This window comes from Cryptomeria japonica, chromosome 6 (assembly GCF_030272615.1).
Source record: "Cryptomeria japonica chromosome 6, Sugi_1.0, whole genome shotgun sequence".
NCBI classification, from domain to species: Eukaryota; Viridiplantae; Streptophyta; class Pinopsida; order Cupressales; family Cupressaceae; genus Cryptomeria; species Cryptomeria japonica.
The window spans coordinates 103,658,633-103,682,157 of record NC_081410.1 but is presented as its reverse complement, the minus strand read 5'-3'; the positions used below and the strand labels follow the sequence as shown (position 1 = coordinate 103,682,157).

General features: G+C 35.1%; 1 protein-coding gene across 7 annotated transcripts; it reads right to left on the bottom strand.

Moving 5' to 3' along the window:
- Positions 1-323: 323 nt before the first annotated feature.
- On the bottom strand, positions 324-18,731 carry LOC131050132 (uncharacterized). Of its 7 annotated transcripts, none has more exons than XR_009106856.2 (3): positions 17,208-18,731; positions 14,756-14,930; positions 2,983-7,951 (listed from the first exon to the last, which is right to left on the bottom strand). XR_009106856.2 is itself a non-coding variant. In XM_057984302.2 (2 exons), exon 1 carries the CDS (start codon positions 18,515-18,517, stop codon positions 17,204-17,206), a length of 1,314 nt encoding a protein of 437 aa, XP_057840285.2. In that variant the 5' UTR covers positions 18,518-18,731; the 3' UTR covers positions 324-338; positions 17,197-17,203. The 7 variants fall into 7 exon arrangements, 4 of the variants coding, with proteins under 4 accessions (XP_057840285.2, XP_059063177.1, XP_057840282.2 ...); XR_009358158.1 differs by having other exon boundaries at positions 2,983-7,877; XR_009106858.2 differs by having other exon boundaries at positions 2,983-6,179.
- Between the last annotated feature and the right edge of the window lie 4,794 nt (positions 18,732-23,525).

The window sequence follows — 23,525 nt, the reverse complement described above, 5'->3', positions numbered from 1 at the left end:
GTCTGCTCTGCAACACTTCAATCTCTACTCAAACACAATGTCAAAGGATGTATTCACTCATCCGCACCTTTATCATTCTCTGATAATGCAGATAATTCACTGATACCAGATTTACATGACTATACCATCTATTTATACAATTCATCATCCTTGACTACAAGATCGGCCAAACTCTCAACTCACAATTACAAAATTACATCACACGATACAAAGATCCACGACTAGACCAATATTATGATATACATGACATAACATGGACCTAAATCAAATGCTCAAACATGCAACACCACCAGAAATCACGCCAAGATCAACTGCAACAGGCTACACCATCAAGAATACTGCATAACGCGAAGAACATCACCAGATCATGAAAATCATAAAAAACTCGCACAACGATCAATGTAAATCATCAAAACAAATAGGACATAACTAGGAAACACCAGAAAGCACGTTAGAATCATCTGTAACAGTTGCACCAACACCACTTATCAAATGTTCATTGATCAACATATGAAACTCAAAAATGCTCAAACAACAACTGCCACGAGGAAAGATAAGTTACGGAACACCAAATCATAAACCATCTGAAAGAAAGATACACAAGAACATCCCAAACAATCTCCCAAAATCTCAACTCAAGATCTGATCACATCGAAATATACCAGAGGAAATACCGAATTCTGCAAAGCACTTATCAGAAAAACCAAACTGTAAACCAGATCATATGATATGATCAATTAAGCTCCTGGATCACTGAAACCAATACATAAAAATATAATGATACGAAAGATACTCCATATACCGAACCATGATCCCAATAAATCAATCTGGAACCACCGGAACAATAAATCACAGGAATATGTTAACATCAATGACAACAACTTATCCTAGCAACAACAATGACCAACGTTACTACGATGCAATACTTTTTGTGCGCAAGAAGTTAATGAAATTATCCTATATGTAAAAGAGCATATGCAAGAATGGTAAAGATATGTCATTTCACACTTACAGGGAATATACTCAATCCATACTTGACATTCCTTGCAATATCACAATTACAAAGTAACTACATTCCTAACAGTACCATCTTAAAATGGCTCTTAAATATAAACTTCTAACTACTTAATGATTTCAACAACCACAAGAAGAATTGTATTTTCATTAAATACGCATCCTTTACCATTCAAACAAGGTAAGGGAATAGCATTATTTCTAAATCTTTCACTAATCAAACATAACATTCATATACTTCTTTATAACCATGCAATTTTTTTTTTTTAAGCTAAAGATTTATATATTTCAAAATAAGACAAAACCACAAAAGAATAACTTCATGTTCTCTATACACATACTACATGCAATGCATAACTTTACCTTAATCCACACTTGTTCTCTATCATAATCTGTCAAACAACTAAATCATATGAACTACCTAAAGCTTTTATGTAAAAAGGTATTCTACCTACTTTCTTTACATGAGATCCTACATGCAACACAAAGCATTTTATGTCTTCAATGCATAATTAATCATGAAAGCCATATATTATTCATTAATAAACATTAGATACTTCTATTTAATATCAAAAATATCATTTAGTAGCATCTTTATGAATTCTTATATCTAGATAGAGAGAAGAGGGAGAGAATTTGATAGTCAACAATTCATGCACATGCACGTAAACCAACAAAATCGCACAAAGGTGATTAAATTTTTGTATGCATATCACCTTTATGGAACTACACTTCATTACACTTCCTATTTAGAAGCATACAAATTAACCTATCATGAGTTTTCATAAAATTTGGGATGCAGCTAGAGGTCCTAATTTTCCAAGATATCTATACAGACAATCTTTTCTTACATACAACACCTCTTGCATATGCACTCACTACTCCTAATTGTTACACGTCATTCATCCTTAACTATCATTTTTCATTGAATATCAAAATACAAGAAAAAGAGGGAAGAGAGAACTATTAGTTAACTAATATATGATAATGTATACACATCAAATATGTCCTCTTACACATCCTATTTATACAGATTTCATTAACTTCGTCGAAAGTAGGCACATTATCGTGCTATTCATAACAAAGACATTAATTAAGTTAATCATCCAAAGTACACATAATGGAATCCGTAAAGAAAATACTTACAATTTCCCTCCTACCCCGTGAACATTTATATAACCATAACCTCTCCCAACATACAAGTACACACTAGAATCTTCAAGGAACACATAAGGGTTTCATGAAATCGCAAGCACTCACTCACAACAAAAAGACATGCATAAGCCCTAAGTACAAAAGATGAAAGATGCAAATAGTTTTAATTTCTAGGGAGGAGAAAGAGAGAAATACATCCCAATCCATTCATGATTTTGGTATTGTGTCAAATTCCAAGTTTAACACAAGCATGAGATTAGAGTAATAAATTATCCAATGCAATTAAGCTAGTTAACAAAATACAACATCAGATATGGAGGCATACATACTTTCCTCTATAATAAGAGTAATCGTGGATCTAAAAATACAATCAAAAGCACATGCACTCAAATAACAATCACCATCATGAAGGAGGTAAGAGCAAGATGTGAATACACATGTTATACTCAAATAGGATCTTCAAAAAGAACAAGCAGGAGGCATAGCACAAAACACTCAAGACTTACAAGGTCCTATACATCAATCTCAAGCATACAACAAAAGGACCAACCAGACTAAGGGCCCAACCTTATCCAGAGATCCCAGTGTTTGAACATGGGCCCTGATACCAAGTGTAACACCCCACTATAAGGCCCAGAGGACTAAATCAAATAAATCAACGAAAAAAGCGAATAATTTTTTTAATAAATAAATTAAACCACACATAAGAAGGAAATAACATAATGTTACAAGATAAAGATAAAATGAACATATAAAATCTAACACGAGTCTTCAAGGCCCCACAATGATGTTGCTCAAGATAACATAACCATACAAAAAGAACAAAAGGAACTTTAATAATAAAGATTACACTGTCCTTCACAAGGTACATGATTCATACTACATAGCCATGGAATAGTACATATAATCATCGTATACATTACAAGGTATCCATAACAATACAATCTTCGTGAGTACAATAATGAAATGAGTATAAAATCTGGTACATAAAGTAGGTCTTCAATCTCCTCACGAGCCATCACGAATAGGATGTAGATCGAACCAAAACCCAATGGATGCGAATAGCACTCTGCCCAACCATGTGGTACAATTGGGTCCACCCTTCATGCTAGGAGGTATCTACCAAAGACAAGAGATGGAAGCAACACACTAGAGTACAACATGACTCTCAAGAGCACCAACAAGACTACACTCACAAAAAAATCAACAAGACTGTGCGCACAAGAGGCTCACAAGAGTAGCGTCACAGGAGACACAAAAGTAAAACAACCAACTTCCAAAGGCCCGAGCAATCCACATAAAGATAAATAGCATAAGTTACCACTAAGTATGCAATAGGGAAGAGTGTCATCACTAGGTTGTCATGAGTTACGCTGGTGACTTTTCACTAGGTCTCAACCCCCTTCCTAGGTTACCCTGGTGACCTCTCCTGACCCCTGGCCCCCATACAAACACTAGTGGACCACACCAACCTTTTGAAGGGACAAAATTGGTGGATGTCTACTTACCTCGGACATAAACGAGCACACAAGCATAAGAGAGGCAACAATTTTATCTTTATTAATGTTATCTAGCTACTCTTCCCAGTTCATTATTTAGTATTTCCACTTGTTTACAAAAATCTCATTAATGTTATCAATACTCGATACCTGCAACTACATCACCAAGAAAACATATATATTTCTCCTACATATACAAACACACCAGTGGAGGTGAGTTGTAACATTCTGTGTCCCTTTGAAGTCCATGCTGAAAGATCATCCCCTCATGCCCCATACAAGAAAACGAACACAAGACATATACATAAAGTTGATATGTCAATCCAAAGTTAGAACTTAATCATATAATCTAACATCTAAACATCCATAGAGATGAAATGCATAACCAACATCATATCCTAGAATCACAATAAAAATCATAACATTAGAGAGTATCACCTAGCCACATAAACAACAAGAGAAGTCAACCAGAGTCAAACTAGATTAAACAAAGTCTGATCAAGGGAGGGGCATTACACTGTGCATTTTATTAAAAAAAAAAACTTTAAAAAAATGCATGATTCCTCAATAAAAAAAATATTCATGGTTTGAAAAATAGTTTCGAGTCCTACCAACACCAAAAATGGCATTAGCAAAAAGGATTTCCACTCTACTAACACCATGAATGCATAATTTGAAGTACGACACTTCAATCCAATCAAATAACCATTATAAGATTTCAAGATAATCAATGATAAATTCAACTTTACAATATTTTCCATAAACATTAGAGAAAAAAAAAAATTGTTCACACATTTTGAAAAAAGGGATCAATATAACTTACCAATTGAAAGAAACACATATCTAAATTTATACATTATAGTAATGTTTGAGTAGAAGATTTAAAATTACAAAAATAATTAATGTATGACAAAACATAGAAAATAGAAAAAAACACATAAATTCATGTTTATAAATATAACAAAATTGATGAAACAATTTCCTTAAAAAACTTGTTCTTCCAAGCATATATTACAATAAATTAGCAAACACAAAATATATACAAGTATATGCAAATGGAGCTATACTTAAAATGCATCTTTAATTAGTCATGTTTAATCATCAAATTACTTCCAAATGTATGGAGTTAGATATAGATTGAGTTAGTAATTACACATAATTGAACTTCTTGTAACTACTTAACTACCTAAACAAGAAAGAGCACTTTGCAAGGAAAGAAGGAAACATTAAGCCTTGTTGGATATTCTTCTGAAGCCCATAATTAATCACATTTAAACTCTAGGTAGGTTTAATTTGTGAGGTGCAGTACGTCATTTGAAGTATCATGTCTATTTTCACACCCACACAATTCTTTATATATTTACTTCATCTAGTACGTCATTTGAAGTATCATGTCTATTTTCACACCCACACAATTCTTTATATATTTACTTCATCTAGCACAATATGAGCAGATAAGAAACATTTGATATGCATTCCATTACATAACGTATCTAGAACTATACTCAATATTAAAATATGATAAAAACTTATTTTTATGCCATTCTAGAAGTGGGCATACTTGATATTTCTTATATTTAGTTTTGTATTTTCCCTGGTTTTGTAAAACATGCTTTATTGGAACGACAAGTAAATCATGAACATGATTACAAATTCTTGGAAGTATTTAAGTCCTCTTTGGAGTTTAATTTCACTCTAAAATGTCATGTCATTCTTTCATTGTATATTTAACATTTCTTCTAGATTCTAAATTATTATTCAAGAAACACAAATTGATAGCATGGTAGATTCAAACTTGCTTGCAATTTACAAGCAAAAGTTGAAATTTCCATTTCTTTTCATTTTAAAAGTTTGACCTCCAACAATAACCTCTGGTTTAAGATATTAATTCATGTTTTATTCATATGAAAAAACTAATTTTGATTACTTATCACCTTAGATGGTCCACAAGTTATAATCTCTAGAAAGGTTCGCTACTTTGTGCACAACCATCCAGCTATTACAAACAGCTAAAAAAAATTCAACATTGATCAAAAACCATCCAACAATCACAAACAGATGCAGACAATGATGACAGATGCAGACAATGATGATGGAGGTTGGCCACCGTTTACCTTTCCAAAACATGATCTTTCTTTATCAATATTAAGTACTTATCCAAGGTTAGTGTTCTCCACTTGATTACCAAGCCACCTAAAACTATATGCTTGTCAGTGACCATGGATTGCAACAAAAGCATACCTTGCACTCTGGTTTGGGCTTCAAAATCAATACAAAAGAAATGTTACACTCTATTTCGGTTTTACAAATCAACAATTTTGGTACTAGAACTGCATTGAAGCATTTGCTTTCGTAATAAAATTACCATAACTATCATGGTTATCCTATTCAATGAATTGGAAAGATAAATAGTACAATGTATCTTACAATGCGAAATCTCGAAATGTCCCAAGTCTACAGAAGCAGGTTAAGTATAGGGTGACAAATAGGATTTATGACAATCCACCTTGGCTACAATACAATACAAAATTCATTAACTCGCTATTAAATTGAATCTCTGTAGAAAGAAAAAGTTGGTCACTGTTTTCAAATGGACCGATTTTGCAAATACAGAACTCAATTTTCTGGTGTGCAGCCTGAATAGATATAAAATTTCACTTGCCAACATCATATAAGACCCACAATTGAAACTTACAAGCATAAATTAATAATACATTGCAATCTCACGAAACAAACAATATTTTAAAATTCTGGAGTGAAGGGAACTTGATGAATCCACAGATAGGGTAATGGCAGTAATGTGATGATTGTTGTGAGGGATCTCCTTCAAGTCTAAACCAATGTTATAGCAGAAGATGCATGGCTAATAAAAGACACAAGTAATAAGTAGTATGAGATTAACACTAGGACAAAATTCCATCATTATATTGTGTCACCCTTCAAAAGTTGCTTGGTTAACTTATTTTGAGCATGTTGGAGTATATGCATTTTCTTTGTAACATTTATTGATAAGGCAAGGGATCCATGAATGGAGCATATGTAACTTTTAAGATTCCATGTCTAGTAGAGACAAAAATAATAGTGTATTGAGAATATTAGAAAGCACGCATCTTAAGGTTACTACAAATAAATGAAACAGCTTTGCTAAAAATAAGAAAAATTTTGAAATTCTAATCATTTGTATAGAGTGGATTCTGTAATGAACTAGAAGATGGCCTCAGCAAAGAAGAAAACATAGATTTTTTTCTTATAAAAGGCTAAAGCAAATTTGGCGAGATCAAGAATAGCTGGGTATTCGGAACTCAGATCCTTTTTGCAAAGTTGTATAGTTGTATATTTATTTTTATTCTTATAGCATTGAAATGATGATTGGTTATTTCATGCGTTAGGAAGATAATAAAAAATGTTACAGGTGCATACAACTTCAGCGAATTTATTATTTTAAAAGTCTAATATGCCCTATTATTCTTAAATAACAGTCCCATGGAGAGGGTCTTCCAATAATCATGCCAATAGGCATTCTACACAGTCAGCAAGACACAAAGAGTCATGTCATCACCATGTACATAAAACTAAAACACAGACAACCTTTTTTTAAACTATAAAATAACTTTCAACTAAATAAAATAAAATAAAACAACTCTCAAGTAAATAAAACAACTCTCTTAATAAAATAAATTACTCTTTAAGAAAATAAAAATAACTCTTTCAATAAGAATGATATTGAAGTAAAACAATGTAAATAAAATAAAATAGTTCTTAAGTAAAATAAAATAACTTAAAGATTTTTCAACATATGTATTTTATGGTTTCACAGTTTGCAACTACCAAAAAAAGCACCATCAGCATTTTTCAATTTGCTGCCTAGTTGTCGAATTTTAGAATTTATAGGAGAAACTACCCTTAATAAGTTGGAGATAAGTATCTAAAATCTTAGAATGAAATGCCCTTGAACTTTGGATATAAAAATTTGTAAATCACTCAGGAGGGTGCCACAACCTGCCCCACTGAATATCTCCTAATAAAATGGAAACTCCTGTTTTTTACCTGAAGATTCCACTTTCCCCTGCAACCCCTGCTATTGAGCATTCCGTAAAAACTGGTGTAGTAGCCCCTAGAATGGGACTCACCTTTTAGAGACCGTAAAAAATTCAAAGGGACGGGTAAAATTTCCATTGTCTTTATCACCATTACATTCCTCACATGCACCTTGTGAACAAACATCCAAGCGTAGAAAAAGTATTTATTGAATCATTCACTAGTTAATATATTGATTCCCAGGCCTGTGATCAATTTAGATATTCAACAAATAAAATACAAATAATCTATTTATTTAAATCAATGAAATAATAAATAACAAAAGTTTAACCAACACTAACACAAAATAAACAAAAAATGACAAAAAAAAATTAAAAATCAATAATCTCAACACGGAGGAAAGCCAAAAAGAAATCAATCATCTCAATACCATTAATCTAAGATGAATGCTCTTTTCCAAAAATCCAAATAACCACACAAGAAATGTGATTCTTTTTTAAAATTGCTGTTACACAAATGGTGAACTAATTTATGGTAGGCCATTGTTAAAATGAAAATATGCACACTAAGTCACGAGGTTGAAATTTGAATTCGAATTCAACAGCCATGAAATTCGGATGAAATTCGACAATGGAAAAATTGGAAGAAAAATCGGATAAAATTCGCCTTATATAATTTTGTTTATTTTTAAACATATGTATACTTCTTATAAACTATCAAAATAGCTTAACATTGCTAAATAGATTTGAAGTCATTATAAAAAGATGGCACATTTATAAAATATAAACCATAAAAAAATCTGAAATCATTAAACAAAACATTATATTGTCATTATATAATTGCTTAACATTATAAATACATTAAACAAAACATTATATTGTCATTATGTAATTGTTAACATTGCTTAACATTATAGATTTGAAGTCATTATATTGCCGGGCAATACTGAATAAGGATTATATGAATTCTGAATACGGTTTATATGAATACCAAAACATTAAACATTAAAAATTGGAGCAAACCAAAACATTATATGAATATTGAATACGGATTATATGAATACCATCGGGCAAACCAAAACATTAATAATTGAAGAAGCCTTCCTGAACATGGCTGTTGGCAACGATGGAGCAGGTATGCACGACAGAGACAGCAAACACAGAGATAACCCGCCACAAACACAAAGAACCCGCCATAGACTTTGAAATCGCTGCCGCAGACCCACCGTAGACTCAGAAACCCTAAAAAAATGCTTTTCAGATTTTTCCTTCAGTAAAAAAAAATGATGTCCTTGTCCGTACGAATTAATGGTCGAGCCAAACATGGCCACGAGTCACTCATGAGAAAACTCGCGGACAAGTTTTAGGTTTAAATCGCAGCACTTTTTGCTCTAAAAATTGCGAAAACACACCTTGTCTCGACAAAAAAATTGTCAGATGTCAACATAAAACCATTTTTTGTTGAAACCCTAACATTTTCATTTTGTTTCCCGACCTTCATTTCTTACGTCGCCTTCATTCCCAGCGCGTGAGGGCACATTTTGGATGCAAACAGAACTGAGTAAAATCGGAAGAGGGCAATTGAAGCTAGCGTGTATTTCTTCAATGCGTTTTCCACAACGACATAGAGGAACCTAGGGCACGACGGCATGGTAGAGGCCCAATGTTTTGTTATATTTCGATAATTAAAGATTTCTTTATAGTTTGTCACAATTATTATTTTAATTATTTTTGTAAACAATTACGCTTGTTTTATGTAAACTATATAAAAATCATTTATAAATTATTTTATTTAGAAATCTATATAAAAATATTTTGATTGTTTTATAATTTTTTAATTGTTATCCATACATTATAATTGTTTTATAGTTTATGCATATAGAAATCTTCTAATTTAATTTTATAATTTTAGATTGTAGTTTTGTATAGATTATGTTATTTATATTTGAGGTAGAGCTTATCCATACATTAAATTTTTTTGATTATCTATTTAAAATAATATTTATATTGATATTAATTTTATCTGGATGAAAACAAATTGATATATAACATTTTCATTGATATGTATTATGAGGTTGTATTTGTTCTGTCCTCTAGATATGTATTAAATTCAAACTTATTCAAAGAAATCTATAATATCTATTAAACTTTTATTTATATATGGTAGAAATCAGTATATGTTCTACACATTCGGTGTATATGTGTGTTTTTTAAGAATATTTTAAGAAATTATATATTTTCAAATGTTCAATACTTTTGCCGAGTTATTGCCGATTTCCAAAGTTTTTCGGCTAGTCTCGAGTTTTTAAAATTTTTGAACTAGCCGAGTCATTGCCAAGTCCAAGTTTTTCAACTATGCTCTAGCATTTGTATATCTATCATGGAACAAGGTAATCTACTAGTTGCCTACTAGGAGGATCTTGTCAGCAATAGTTAAAAGCAACAAAAGCTCTATGTATATCTTCAAGTGAAAATCAACTTCAGTTTTCACTAGATGATCCTGGTCAGCATATTTTAATTGTGTAGCAACATGGTTCTTCTAAAACAAAATGCAAGCTAGCAAGCTTGAGGTCTTGTCTTTCCCAATCATTCAAGCATCCAAGACATCTTCCATATACAATATAAAAGAGATATTAGAACACAAGACTGTTTACCAGAGACTACAGTAATTCAAATATACTAATTTCCATACAAAACATGATGTTCATATTAACATATTGAGGCATGTTTGCATACCCATTGCCCCTTGACTAACTTAGCAAATTTAGTATCCAATTCAAATCCCTAGATTTTGGCAATCTAATTAGCCCTTTAGCTTGTTGTATTTTGGTACAGCTCAACAGTGGCTATGGGGTAAATTGCATAGGGCTCTATGTAGTTATTTAGCATTTACTAAATGGATCATAGCTTTCTTCTTGATTAGAAAATTTCATTGTTTTGGGGGCATAACTTGTTGATTTTTGGTATGCTCGATTAACCATGGGCAATGACACAGCGTTGCCCTCCCAACCATAGACGATAAACTCTATCGTCACCCCCGAGCACATCTCTTCTCAATATGTACATCTGCTATATGATTGAGTGTATATACATATGAATGGAGATTCGATCTCCTTTAAATGCACCGCTTATGCCTTTTATCCAAGAGTCGGCCCTCTCCTAAGCAACACATCTCAATACAAAGACGTGGCAGACATCCAAGTCGACCTCAATTGATACAAATGAATATAAATCAGACCTATAATTGTCTAAGGCAAATAGGCCAATTAGACGATTATATTAGCTATGTCGGCCATAGAAGGAATCCGACCGTAGCTACAAACATCAACACTCCCTCTTAGCTAGGGAGCAATCCTTCTCAATATCTGAATCACGTAGTGACATCCACCATGGCTACTACCAAAGGGTGGGTCCATCATGGCTACTCCCATGTATGGAAAGGTAAGTAAATACAAGTGCTTCATCACGGAGTCACTCAACATGATGTTGTCACCTCAATATGATGTTCACCATGGCTACTCCCAGAGGATGAATAAGCACAAATGCCAAGTCATGGAGTCTCTCACATGACATCCACCATACCTACTCGCAGAGGGTGGATCCACCATACCTACTCTCTGAGGGTGGAACAAGGGCTGTCACCTCAAACTTCTCTCACAGAGAAGAATGCACAACAAGGGCTGAAACCTCAAACTTCTCTCACAAATAAGAATGCACAACAAGGGTTGATACCTCAAACTTCTCTCACAGAGAAGAATGCACAACAAGGGCTGAAACCTCAAAGAAGAATGCACAACAAGGGCTGATACCTCAAACTTCTCTCACAGAGAAGAATGCACAACAAGGGCTGATACCTCAAACTTCTCTCACAGAGAAGAATGCATAACAAGGGCTTGCACCTCAAACTTCTCTCACAAAGAAGAATGCACAACAAGGGTTGATACCTCAAATTTCTCTCACAAAGAAAAATGCATAACAAGGGCTTGCACCTCAAACTTCTCTCACAAAGAAGAATGCATTAAACAAGGGATTGAACCTCGAACTTCCCCCTCACAAAGAACTCATTAACAAATCTTCATGATGGTGAGGCTCCCTCTGAAGCTGAAATGTTAAGCTCCCTCTCAACCTTCTGACCTCTTCGTCCAAGGTTACTTCTGATGATATGTCAGACTCCCTCTAAATGTTGATTCTTCCTATGCAAAGAAATGCAAGCAATTTTTATTCCTTGAATGCAATCTCTGATTCGTCCTGGAAGCATTTCAAAGAGAGATAATGATAGTCAGGGGAAATGTCAATACAAGATTCACTATTCAATGAAGTAGCGTGACTTAGTGAAATATAATTTTGCTCAACAATGGAATTTCCATTCACTTGGATTGATCACACCAAAGCACCAGCTAGGACTCGAACCTAGGACCTTCCATACGCTGTTGGAGTGCTCTACCACTGAGCTACTGGCCCCTCTTGGACCAGTCCATCGTCGGTCCGGGTGTGGCTTATTTCCAACACCAACACTTTGGCCCTCGCCATCACTCGTCATCTATAAGCATCATCTGAAGAACTGCCTTTAATACTATCCATGGCAAAGTGATGGATTAACCACATAAATGTGACAGAAATCCACCCATTCAACAGTGCCTGAAAAGAAGACGAACAGGACCTCTAACCAAACTTTCTCCCAAAGCCAAAACCAATCGATTCAAAACAGCCGAATGAGAAACACCACCACAGGTGATGATGAAAGAAATCGATCACCCAAAAATGCAAGCCGCAAAATATAACGAGTATTGGGCAGAATGTCAATCTAAAGAAAATTCCTTGGGTAGATCATATGAACGAAACCACCATCAAGAACAGATTGATCAAGCCAAAATAATGTGAGCACCTACGAACCAAGGCAAATGGAGAGCAGACCACACAATGACATATGTCGACTAAGCAAGTTCTAAACTGTAGAACAAGAGGTAATCGACACAAGCAATGATGATGTTGTCCACGACAATACATACATTTGTCACTGCAAACTCTCAACAATAAGCCAATATGAATCGACTTGATTTGACTGAGGAGAACGCAAGCCGGTAATACACATTGACCAAACTGAAAAAACACTTGATCTGTCACAATAGCAATGAAAGTCGATATGATGCAAAACGACACCAATGAAATGACGTTGCTAATCGCCAAGAAACACCTCTATAAGATGCACGTCTAATGGAAACTCCAAGAATCAATGCCAAGAAGGAAAAAGTCCCCCCCTCTCGACCTGATCAGCCGCCACAAGGATGATGAGTCACACAGATCAATCACACAGGATATGCACCAACACATCTCTACAAAATATATCTCGTTGGATCCATAGAGATCTGCAAATCGTGATCTTGCCAACCACAATCACCCAACCAAAGGAAAGTACTCCACAAGTGATTAACACAAGTCCAAACTTTTATCGGGCCAATCAAAATGCCAATGAAGGAACCAAGCAAGTCCTTTGATTGAGACGTCAATGATCAAATAAGACTCTGAATAGCTCAAAATGAGCCTACGAAAAAGCTAGGTTAACCAAAATATGGGCCACACAAAGTAGGGCCGCCAAATGCAAAAGCACATCGACACAACCACGAGTGTGCAACCTACAACATCAGAATTGGCTTGGACCATGTACTTGCACTCGCCCAAAGTGTTCCACAGTTGATTGTGCGGTCACGCAAGGCGAACACAATCATGTCCGAGTTGTCGATGGGCATCGCAATGGCTGTCACCTAGTCTGAGTGCCCCTCCATTGTGTCGCGCAATACCAGAGCTTCCGTCATGATTCCTTGCTTGACCAAAAATTCTTCTTTCTACTCTAGTTTTGGTTTTCCATTTGCCTCTCCTCTGAGAGGTGTAATGAACTCCCTCAAAAACACAGGATCTACCTTCAAGCGATTAGGCTCTATAGAAGGAACCTGGCTCTAATACCATGTTGACTTTTGGTATGCTCGATTAACCACGAGCAATGACACAACATTGCCCTCCCAACCATAGAAGATAAACTCTATCATCACCCCCGAGCACATCTCTTCTCAATATGTATATCTGCTATATGATTGAGTGTATATATATATGAATGGAGATTCGATCTCCTTTAAATGCACCGCTTATGCCTTTTCTCCAAGAGTCGGCCCTCTCCTAAGCAACACGTCTCAATACAAAGAGGTGGCGAACATCCAAGTCGACCTCAATTGATTACTATTAAAGCAAGATGCTAATCGGCATGCATTAAGACCTTAATTATGCTTAACACAAATGAATATAAATCGGACCCATAATTGTCTAAGGCAAATAGGCCAATTAGACAATTATATTAGCTATGTCGGCCATAGAAGGAATCCAACCATAGCTACAAACATCAACATAACTGATTAAAGCTACCCAAATCTCCTTCATTTATTCATTACTTTGGAGTAGCACCACCATTATGGTATGTTTCTAAGCAAGACAGAAATGAAATTTACTTTGGACTAAGAGCCTTTGGGGTTACATCAACACTTTCTTTTAACTAATTGTACTTCTGTAGATTCTTGAATTCATGTAATTAAGTCCTTGAACTCACCCATGAGATGTAATCTCACAACAACCCTACTACAGCCTAAGGGAGAAGATTATGGTTTTCCGTTGAAATATCTTAGCATTGGATTTTCCCAAAATGCCTTGCCCCTACCCAAAAACAACTTCCCTGTTTCCAAGGCAAACCCACAACAGTTGTCTGCTGGAATTGACAAATAAATACAAACTTTAAAGAATGAAGTTAGAACAGAAACAACTTGACAGCTGGATCATAATTTATAAGGCTACAGTTAGTTTGTTAACTCAGTTTATTTTAATGCTGATTGCACACATTACATTGACGATTGGTGCAGCACACACTACTGAGTAGGCTTCAAGTACCAATACCAACCTCATAACGTTAATAAAGAGACTACAACACAGATCTTAGAACATTCACAAAATAACAAAAAAAGCACACAAATAAAAGAAAAAGTTGTTATCCAATATTTTGTTTCTCACCTCAGGATTGAGACTAACCGTCATATAGGCCAATAAAACACAACTCATTTTCATGCCATGAATGTCTGTGCAGTCATCCAACACAGTAAGGCATGTTGATCTCCAGCTAAATCCTCAATAGCAACCAGAAAATAATTTTCCTCAATACAACTAGGACCTTGCCACCAAAGACGCACTACAAAAATCACAATTAAGACTATAAATTAGAACATGGAACATTCAAACTAATCTAAAAAACCTTGGGCAAAATCACTAAGAAATCACTGTAGATTGAAATAAAGAGTACTAATTAGTCCATAAATTTTATGTACAACACCACTATTTGCAAGCATCTTGCAAGTCCCTGCATATACAAAACTCAATTTTTCTTGCATGCATCCTGTACAGTTTATTCACAGCAAGGTATGGCAATCTGAAGTGAAACCTCCAGGAGCTTTCTCATTAAATGACAAACTTTTCAGAAAAATAACACCACAAAAGACACAATTGAACCTTGACGATGCAAATTAACAAAACCAATAAGTTATTTTCAAACAAATCTCAGAAAATCTACACCAATGTGAGTTTAACAAAATCCTCATGGGCTTATAAGAGAAAACAGTGTCGGAATGGATCTGCTGGCCCAATAGTTTTTCTTTGTAAGACTTCTGCAATGCATTATCTGGCACAGAAAGAGAGAGAAAATGAATATTCTTTTGATAACATCCAAAATAATTTACTACCTTATATCATGTTGGAACCTCTAGCTATCTGCTGTGATATAAATTAGGTTATTTATAATCTGTAAAAGTATAAAAGCACTCTATACGTGACTGTTTGTTTTGAAGGCCTGAGAGGCATAAGACAATGAAACTTCATCAACCAGAGATCAATAAGAAACATGATATTTCCACAGTCCATGATAGTTAGAGATAGTACTTCTGGATTTAACTGCATAATTATTTGTAGCACCAACATTTTAGATCACATAGATCTACATAGTTAGATCAAGGACCGCAGTCTCTAGATAGAGATCGACGATTGGCTACTTCAGCCAGAGCAGCAACACCCAACAAATTATAAACGTTGTGGAAGGGGTCTCTGTTCAGTGTAGTAAGGTAGAGTTGACACTACATTACAGTCAATTGGAAGATCACAGACTGTCAGTTACATGTGTATTCTATGTTACAGAGGGGAAGACAAAGACAAATGCACATACTTGAGAGTGATCAACCTGCAATGGTTATAGCTCTTATTGTACATGTAATTTTGATGTCTTGTAGATTCTTCGGGGCCTCCAGTAAAATTTCATATAGATTTATTTCAACTGATTGCACTTTGTTAATTTATTTTCATTTTACTTCTAGTCAATTGTAAACGAACTCACTACCGCTACCATTATCAGCCCATTCTGAATCAAAATAACTTTCAAACATCTAAATTAAAAAAAGGGAGAAATGATAAAAGAATATCTGGATTCGCATCCCATAGAGCATAACTGCACAAAGAAAAAATAAAGAGAAATAAATCCTTGATGAGTGGCTGAGACTTTAATGAGTAACCAGTGATCGGTGATTGCTGCTAAAATTACTCGAATTCAAAAGTTGTGTGATGTTAGGCCCTCTTACATAAAATAGAAAATAAAGGATTTTTATTAAACAATTTTAAGTTTTAACCTATAATTTCAAGAAATGGTCTTCAATTTAAGAACTGAAGACTCAAATTTAACCATGCCTTAATCAATAAAATTCACTTTACTTGCATCAATTGAGTGGCAATGTCAAATACATGCTCTACAACACAAAGGTGGACAACAGAACTTTCTGTGTATGATTCTTGAAGTCTATCATTAACTCCGGGCTATCTTTGTGTTCTCTAATGCTCGAAAAAATATGAAATGGATAAAATCACATCATTGAAATTTCATTCAATACAAGCACATTGTGAGGAATATCACAAGTCTGGAACAAGTACACCATCGAAAATGGGTATTCAGCCCTTACAATGCACCAAAGCATCCATTATGATGTATGAAAAGCATGGATGCTTTGGTGCATAAAACCATTCAACACTGAACAAATACAGTCAGTGACAACAGTACTCCAAACAGCACTAGAACACAAAGATGAATACATCTTTCTCGAGTCACAACCCTTACAGTTTAGGCAAGTTTCCAAAAGATAGGCGTACCAATTCGCAAGTATGTTGAATCGTGAAAACTTGAAAAATCTGACCAGTAAATACCACTATAACAAGCACTACAACACAAAGACAATTATCTCTTTCTCAAGACACAACCCTCACAGTTTGGGGCAAGTTTCCAAAACATTAGCATACCAAACATGTTGAGTCAGGAAAGCTTGAAAAATCTAGTTAAGAACACAACCAAACTCTCTTGGTCTTTGTGATGTGTAGCGCTCGAAAGAATAGGCAACGAAATTAAAAGAGAAAAAAAGAATGACCTTACTCTTACTTAGATACCAGCAGCATCTCAGGCTTCCGGCGCTTGGTGGGCGTACTATTCTTGCTTGCAGAAGCATCGGCAGTCGCAGCAGCAACTCTTGCCGCACTCGCTCGTGATGCCACATCCAATCTTACAAGACTCCTGGTTGCCAAAATCGCTTCAGGGACCAAATCATGTGAAACTCTTGCGAAAAGCACCCTAACTGCGGACGAGGCCGCGTCCTTGACTTCTTGCGGATTAAGAGGCCCCAGCAGGCAGTGGCCCAGAATTCTCAGCATCGGCTGCAGTAGCTCCCAATTTAAAGGAACCCTAGCGCCCTTGGCACGGCTTTCATCAACGACACCATTACAACAATCTCCAGACCCAGCCCCACGATTACCTTTAGGGCTAGGGCTTGGACTCCCACCATTGATGCCCTCCTCGATACCGAATTTCCTCAACTCCTCGATCAGCGTCCTCGGACCAGTATTAGGGTTATGCTCAAGATTTGAGGAAATGTTAGAGTTCGTGTCAGGAAAATTCTCTGAGGTAAACTCGTCTTCAAAGCAACGGGCGCACTGGCAGTTTTGCCCGGCGAGCCCCTGCACAAACTCGCAAGCCTCCACCTTTGCTTCGGCGGGCATGAGAGCAATCTTTCTGTTAAAGAGGTCGAGCGCGACCCCGACAATAAAAGCCCTTTTGGTGGACTTCACAGCACCATGAGGTTCGAGCGGGGCGCAGAGCTGACCGATTATCGGGCTCAGGGAACCCTCGGGGGCAGGGTTTCTGGGAGCGTGGTAGAGGCTGGGCTGGGCCAGATCGGGGACATGGATGAGCACAGGGCGGCCGCCTCTCGCCTTGGCCTCCACAGTGTAGAGCGCCAGAAGCACAGCCTCAAAGCCCGCCAGTGGGTGCGCCTGCTGCTCAGCAACCTCATGCTGGTTAACAACACGGGACAAGTAAAGGCCCGCTACCAGGGGCACGTAGCGGAGGACCACCAGGTGGAGGTCGGCGTCCTGGGTCTGGAACGTTTCGTAGAGCCATCGGCAGAGCGGATCAGAGGCAGAACCAGAAGATGGGTGACGAAGGAACCTGGTGGCGATCGCTTCTGCAACTTCGCGGCTGTCGAGGAGAGCCTTGGCTGGGCTTTCCGAGTCTAGGAGGCTTTCGTAGGATTCATTGTTGCCCAGAATGGAAATTAGGGCTTGAATTGCAGAGCGAGCTTTGGCTATGGTTTCCCACCAGGCTTGCATTGGGTTATTGTTGGAGGCTACCGTGGATCCGCTGCTGCTTCTTGTGGCGGCGGCGCCGACTGCTGTTCCTGTCGGTGATATGGCCATTACCGACTCCTCGGTGTTTTTTTTTTCCTCTTTTTTTGTGGGATTGTGGCCGGACTGGTCAAATCAGTATTGGCTGTGACTTCCCTTTGACTGTTAATTTTTTTATGAACCGCAGGTCGAGGCAGGGTGTTTTGAATATTTGACAGCGGGGAAAGCAAAATGGCCGTATGCTGAATTTGCTAATTAGTACGGCGAGTTATCAGTACCTGCTTGCAACGGATATAGTTATAAGAGTCATTTACTTTTCATACAAAATATTTGATAAAAACATAAAATCTGTACATAGGATGGATTTTTATGTCATTTCTATTGATTCATTTCTTTTAAGTAGCCTTTTCAATGATGTAAACAGCAAAAAAATCATATTTGTGTTTTTAAACTGGTGTTGTTTTGTATAGAGAATGAATAATCATTGCCTACACCTAAATTGTGTGGAAGATAAATTGGAGAAAATATTGGCTTATTTATTTTATACATTTGTACAATACATGAGATCAATTAGTGGGTTATTATTAAATTATGTTGTTTGTGGAACAAAGATCTCAATGGAGAAGTGATAGTTTCAAATCAACAACGAATCTACGTGTATAGATCCAAACAAGCCTAAAACAAAACCTCTAAATTAGGAAGATAATCATGTTTCTTTATCAATGAATAATCATTGCCTACACCTAAATTGTGTGGAAGATAAATTGGAGAAAATATTGGCCTATTTATTTTATACATTTGTACAATACATGAGATCAATTAGTGGGTTATTATTAAATTATGTTGTTTATGGAACAAAGATCTCAATGGAGAAGTGATAGTTTCAAATCAACAACGAATCTACGTGTATAGATCCAAACAAGCCTAAAACAAAACCTCTAAATTAGGAAGATAATCATGTTTCTTTATCAATAAGCTCGTGTTTACAAAACCTCTAAATTAGGAAGATAATCATGTTTCTTTATCAATAAGCTCATGTTTACAATAAGGAGAGTGAGACGGAGAGATAGAGAGAGGGGTAAGGAGATAAAGAATAGTGAGGAAAATAGAGATAGAGATGGAGATTGAGATATAGATAGAGAGGAAGCTATAGATATAGATAAAGAAAGGAAGGAGTGTTGGATAGAGGTGTAAGAGATAAATACATAAAGAGGGAGAGAGTGGGAGAGAATGAGGGAGAGAGATGGGTAGAGGGAGAGGGAGAAGGGAGGGAGGGAGAGGGGAAGGGGAGCGAATGGAAGGGAGGGAGGCATATGAAGAGAGAGAGAGAGAGAGAGAGAGAGAGAGAGAGAGAGAGGAGGAGGAGGAGGAGGAGGAGGAGGAGGAGGGAGAAATAGTTCAATAGATGGAGCTGGAGAGGGAGAGGGAGAGGGAGAGGGAGAGAGATCAAATCATTTATTGCATGCAAGGGTAAAGCATGTTGTCTTGATCATTTGTGCAACTATAAAGCTACTCTAAGAAACATGTCAATCTAGGAGAATATTATCTAAAGTACAAAGTTAACAATTAAACAAGTTAAATCAATCTATCATCAACAAGTTCGTTTTATCAATTTATAAATCACTTCTACATGTCAAAACCTTTTTTCGTAATAGACAAGATCAATCTCAAATAAGAGATGCATTTGTGTCATGTTCCTACCATAATACTAAAATATTGACATCGTTAAATAATAATATTAAAATATTGTCATCATTAAATAATAATTGTAGTAATAACATAGTAAATATTATGACAAATAGTACTAAGGAAAGTTTAACCTTAAAGCATCTATATTTAAAAAAATATAAAATGTTTTTCTATAGTAAGTAAACAAAAGATTCATTTCATCTAGTTCCTATCAATCAATAAAATCTATAACATATTGCTTAGTTAAACAACATTGTAACAATAATTATTTTTGCATGTAACAAAAACCATATGTATAGTAAAGGTTTTGCAAAAAACAAAGTATGTCAAATTAGAATTAAAGCTCCATGTACAATAATTTTTAATCGTTAAATTAAAATTAATTAATATATTATATAATAATAACTATATAATTATAATAGTTATACAGATATTATTGTTAATTAATGAAATATAATAATAATTATGATAACACTCCTAGAGCGGAGAAGAAGAAAGAAGAATGAAACAAAGAGAAAGAGGGGAAGGCTTATGGAATCAAAGACAAAAAGAATGAGTGGAGTCTTCTCTGTGAGCTCTAAGGTTACTAGGCAGGGCGAGGTGGAACAATGAGAGAGAACCTTATTGCCATAATGCCCATGTGTTGCAGAATGTGAAGAAGCGAGGATGGGTAGGGTTTTTTTTTGTTTTGTTTTTTGGTTAAAATATAGAAATTTATATGTAAGTAGTAGGACAGGAAACACAATTTTTTGTAGAAACGTATGTAGAAACTATGGCGAATAGGATAGATGTAAATTGTAAATTTGTATCAATTAGAAGCAAAAATTGTGATAAATTTTGTATGTAGAGACTATGGTGGATAGGATAGATGCAGATGTGAATTGTATGGATTCAAAGTAGGAGTTGAAATTATGGCAAATCTGATTGTAATTTTTTATAATACTAGCATACCTATATTTTATAAATAAAATTTATGTAGAGGACGCCGAGAGATATCAAATTTTAAAGATCTTTACCTTTAGCATAGATTAATTAATTTCATATGGTTAATATTTACTAGACTTTAGTCTTATTTTAGAATATGAAATTATTTGCATGCAAAAAAAAAAAAAATTATTTCAAATCTAGATTTAAAAACATAATTTTTTAAATTAGAAGCTTCTTTTAAATCTAGATTTAAAAATATAATTTTTAAAATATGAAATGATTTGCAAGCAAATAAATGAATAAATAGAAATTTCTTTTAAATCTAGATTTAAAAACATAATTTTTTAAATTAGAAGTTTTTAAAATCAAGATTTAAATTTTTTATTTTTTTTTTACATTTAATAAATAATAATAAGAAGTTGCTTTTTAATTTAAATTTTTTAAATCTAGATTTAAAATTATTTTTTTGTATTTAATTAATAATAATAATAATAATAATAATAATAGAAATTTGTTTTTTTAATTTAGATTTTAGTCTTTAAATAATTTTTAATTATTTGTTGTCTATGTTAAAGCTATGAAATACAACCTCACAGAACCCAGTGAACACCTACATGCAAATAACCTATCACGTACAAGAGATACTGAAACACAAACAAGGTGCTATGAAAGCCTGAAGCAAAAAAGTATATGCAATAATCAATAATTATTACAAAGGGATCAATCCTTATAAAAAGAGATCAAAACCTAAAAGTAAAAACCCTAGGATGAGCTAATTAATAATTAATAATTAATAATGAATCAAATATTAATGTGCCTAAGTTTAACTTAAGTAAAAAATAAAGTAAAAGGTAGCTTAATTATTAAATCAAGATGATTTAATTAATCAAGTAAATAACCTTACTACTCCAACACCTCCCCTTAAGATGAACTTAGGGAGAAGCTAAACAACTAAAGACTAGATGCATGAAAACAAAAAATGGGTCCCGGCAACAAAGCCTGATGAGGTACCCAAGTACAATGAAATCTCTATAAAGTAGAGAAAATGAGAAAACCCTATGGGAACAAAACTCCTCTCCAAGAAGAGAAACATAAGTGAAGGACTAAGAAGCATCCAAACAAGAATGTTCCAAAAGATAGGAACAAAAGACAAGCGTGAAGAAACATTGAAGCACGAAGAAGCTGCAAACACTGTCGTAGAATGATTGCTATGATGTTGAAATAAGAACCTCCTGTGAAACAAAAGATGATCAGGATCAAGAAGACACAAATCTGAATGAGTGCCCTTAATGACACTACTTGAATCCAAATTAGATGGAAAACACAAGCAAAACATCTGGAACCCGAAAATACAAATGGCACAAGTACCAATAGACTGAAGAACTGATCAAGTGAAAAATGGAAGGTCACCTCCAGAAATAGGAATACAAGAGTGTCCATATGGTAAGTGCTCCATCTCACCGAAATGCATGGGTAACCAGCCATTGCATCCGCCTAGTACATAGGAACAAATACTAAATACATAGCTCACTCCAATGGGAAACCAAGGAAGCATTAGCACCAACAATAGAAACCCCCCATAATGCTGACAAGGGAGAGGTATGACAAGTACACTGAATCTGAAAGCCATAATGTAGTGCATGAAAAAGAACCAAGAACATCTGAACAAGCAAACATGAAAGTACAAGCAAATACAAAGGGTGTGCAAACCAAGGCACGCACACATGAGAAAGGTATGAAGGAAAAACAAAGGCAAACATCAAACCCCCATGGCACTTTATATCATAGTGTGAGTACAATAAGGCACAAAAATGATGTGCAAGATCCCATAATACATGTGCAATACAGAGGCACTTTATCTCAATCCGTGTACAAAATAATAATTGCTTACAATGAAAGCCCAATATAGTACAAAAATAAACCTTCAATGCAATGAATATTCCACTCTAAAACAACTCAATCTTCAGTGCTTGCAAATAAAGTGTTTAGCTTTTTTTTAGCAACCTCACTCTGATACCATGTAAAATTTTGCTAACCTGCAAACAGATTACAAATTTGCACAAGGATCTAGCTAGAAAGGAAAGAAAAGCAAAACTTGTAGATAATAAAACACAGAAGAAAATCAGAACTGCAAAGAATGAAAATTAAATCTTTCTTGTATTAACCATTGTACATTTACGGATAATTGTCGATGCATGCTCCTCCTTACATTGCATGATATTTGCATGCTCTATGCGCTTAATATGTAAGCTATCTAATACATGTGCAATACAAAGGCACTTTATGTCAGTGTGTTTACAAAACAATAAGTGCTTACAATGAAAACTCGGAATGTCAAAAACAGACACAAGACTAGAAATACATGAAGAATAGCCAAAAAAATGAGTCATCCCACACAAATGAGAAGTTTCCACGAGCTCATATGTCCAAGTAATTCACCAGAGTGTGAAAACACAAAAAACTG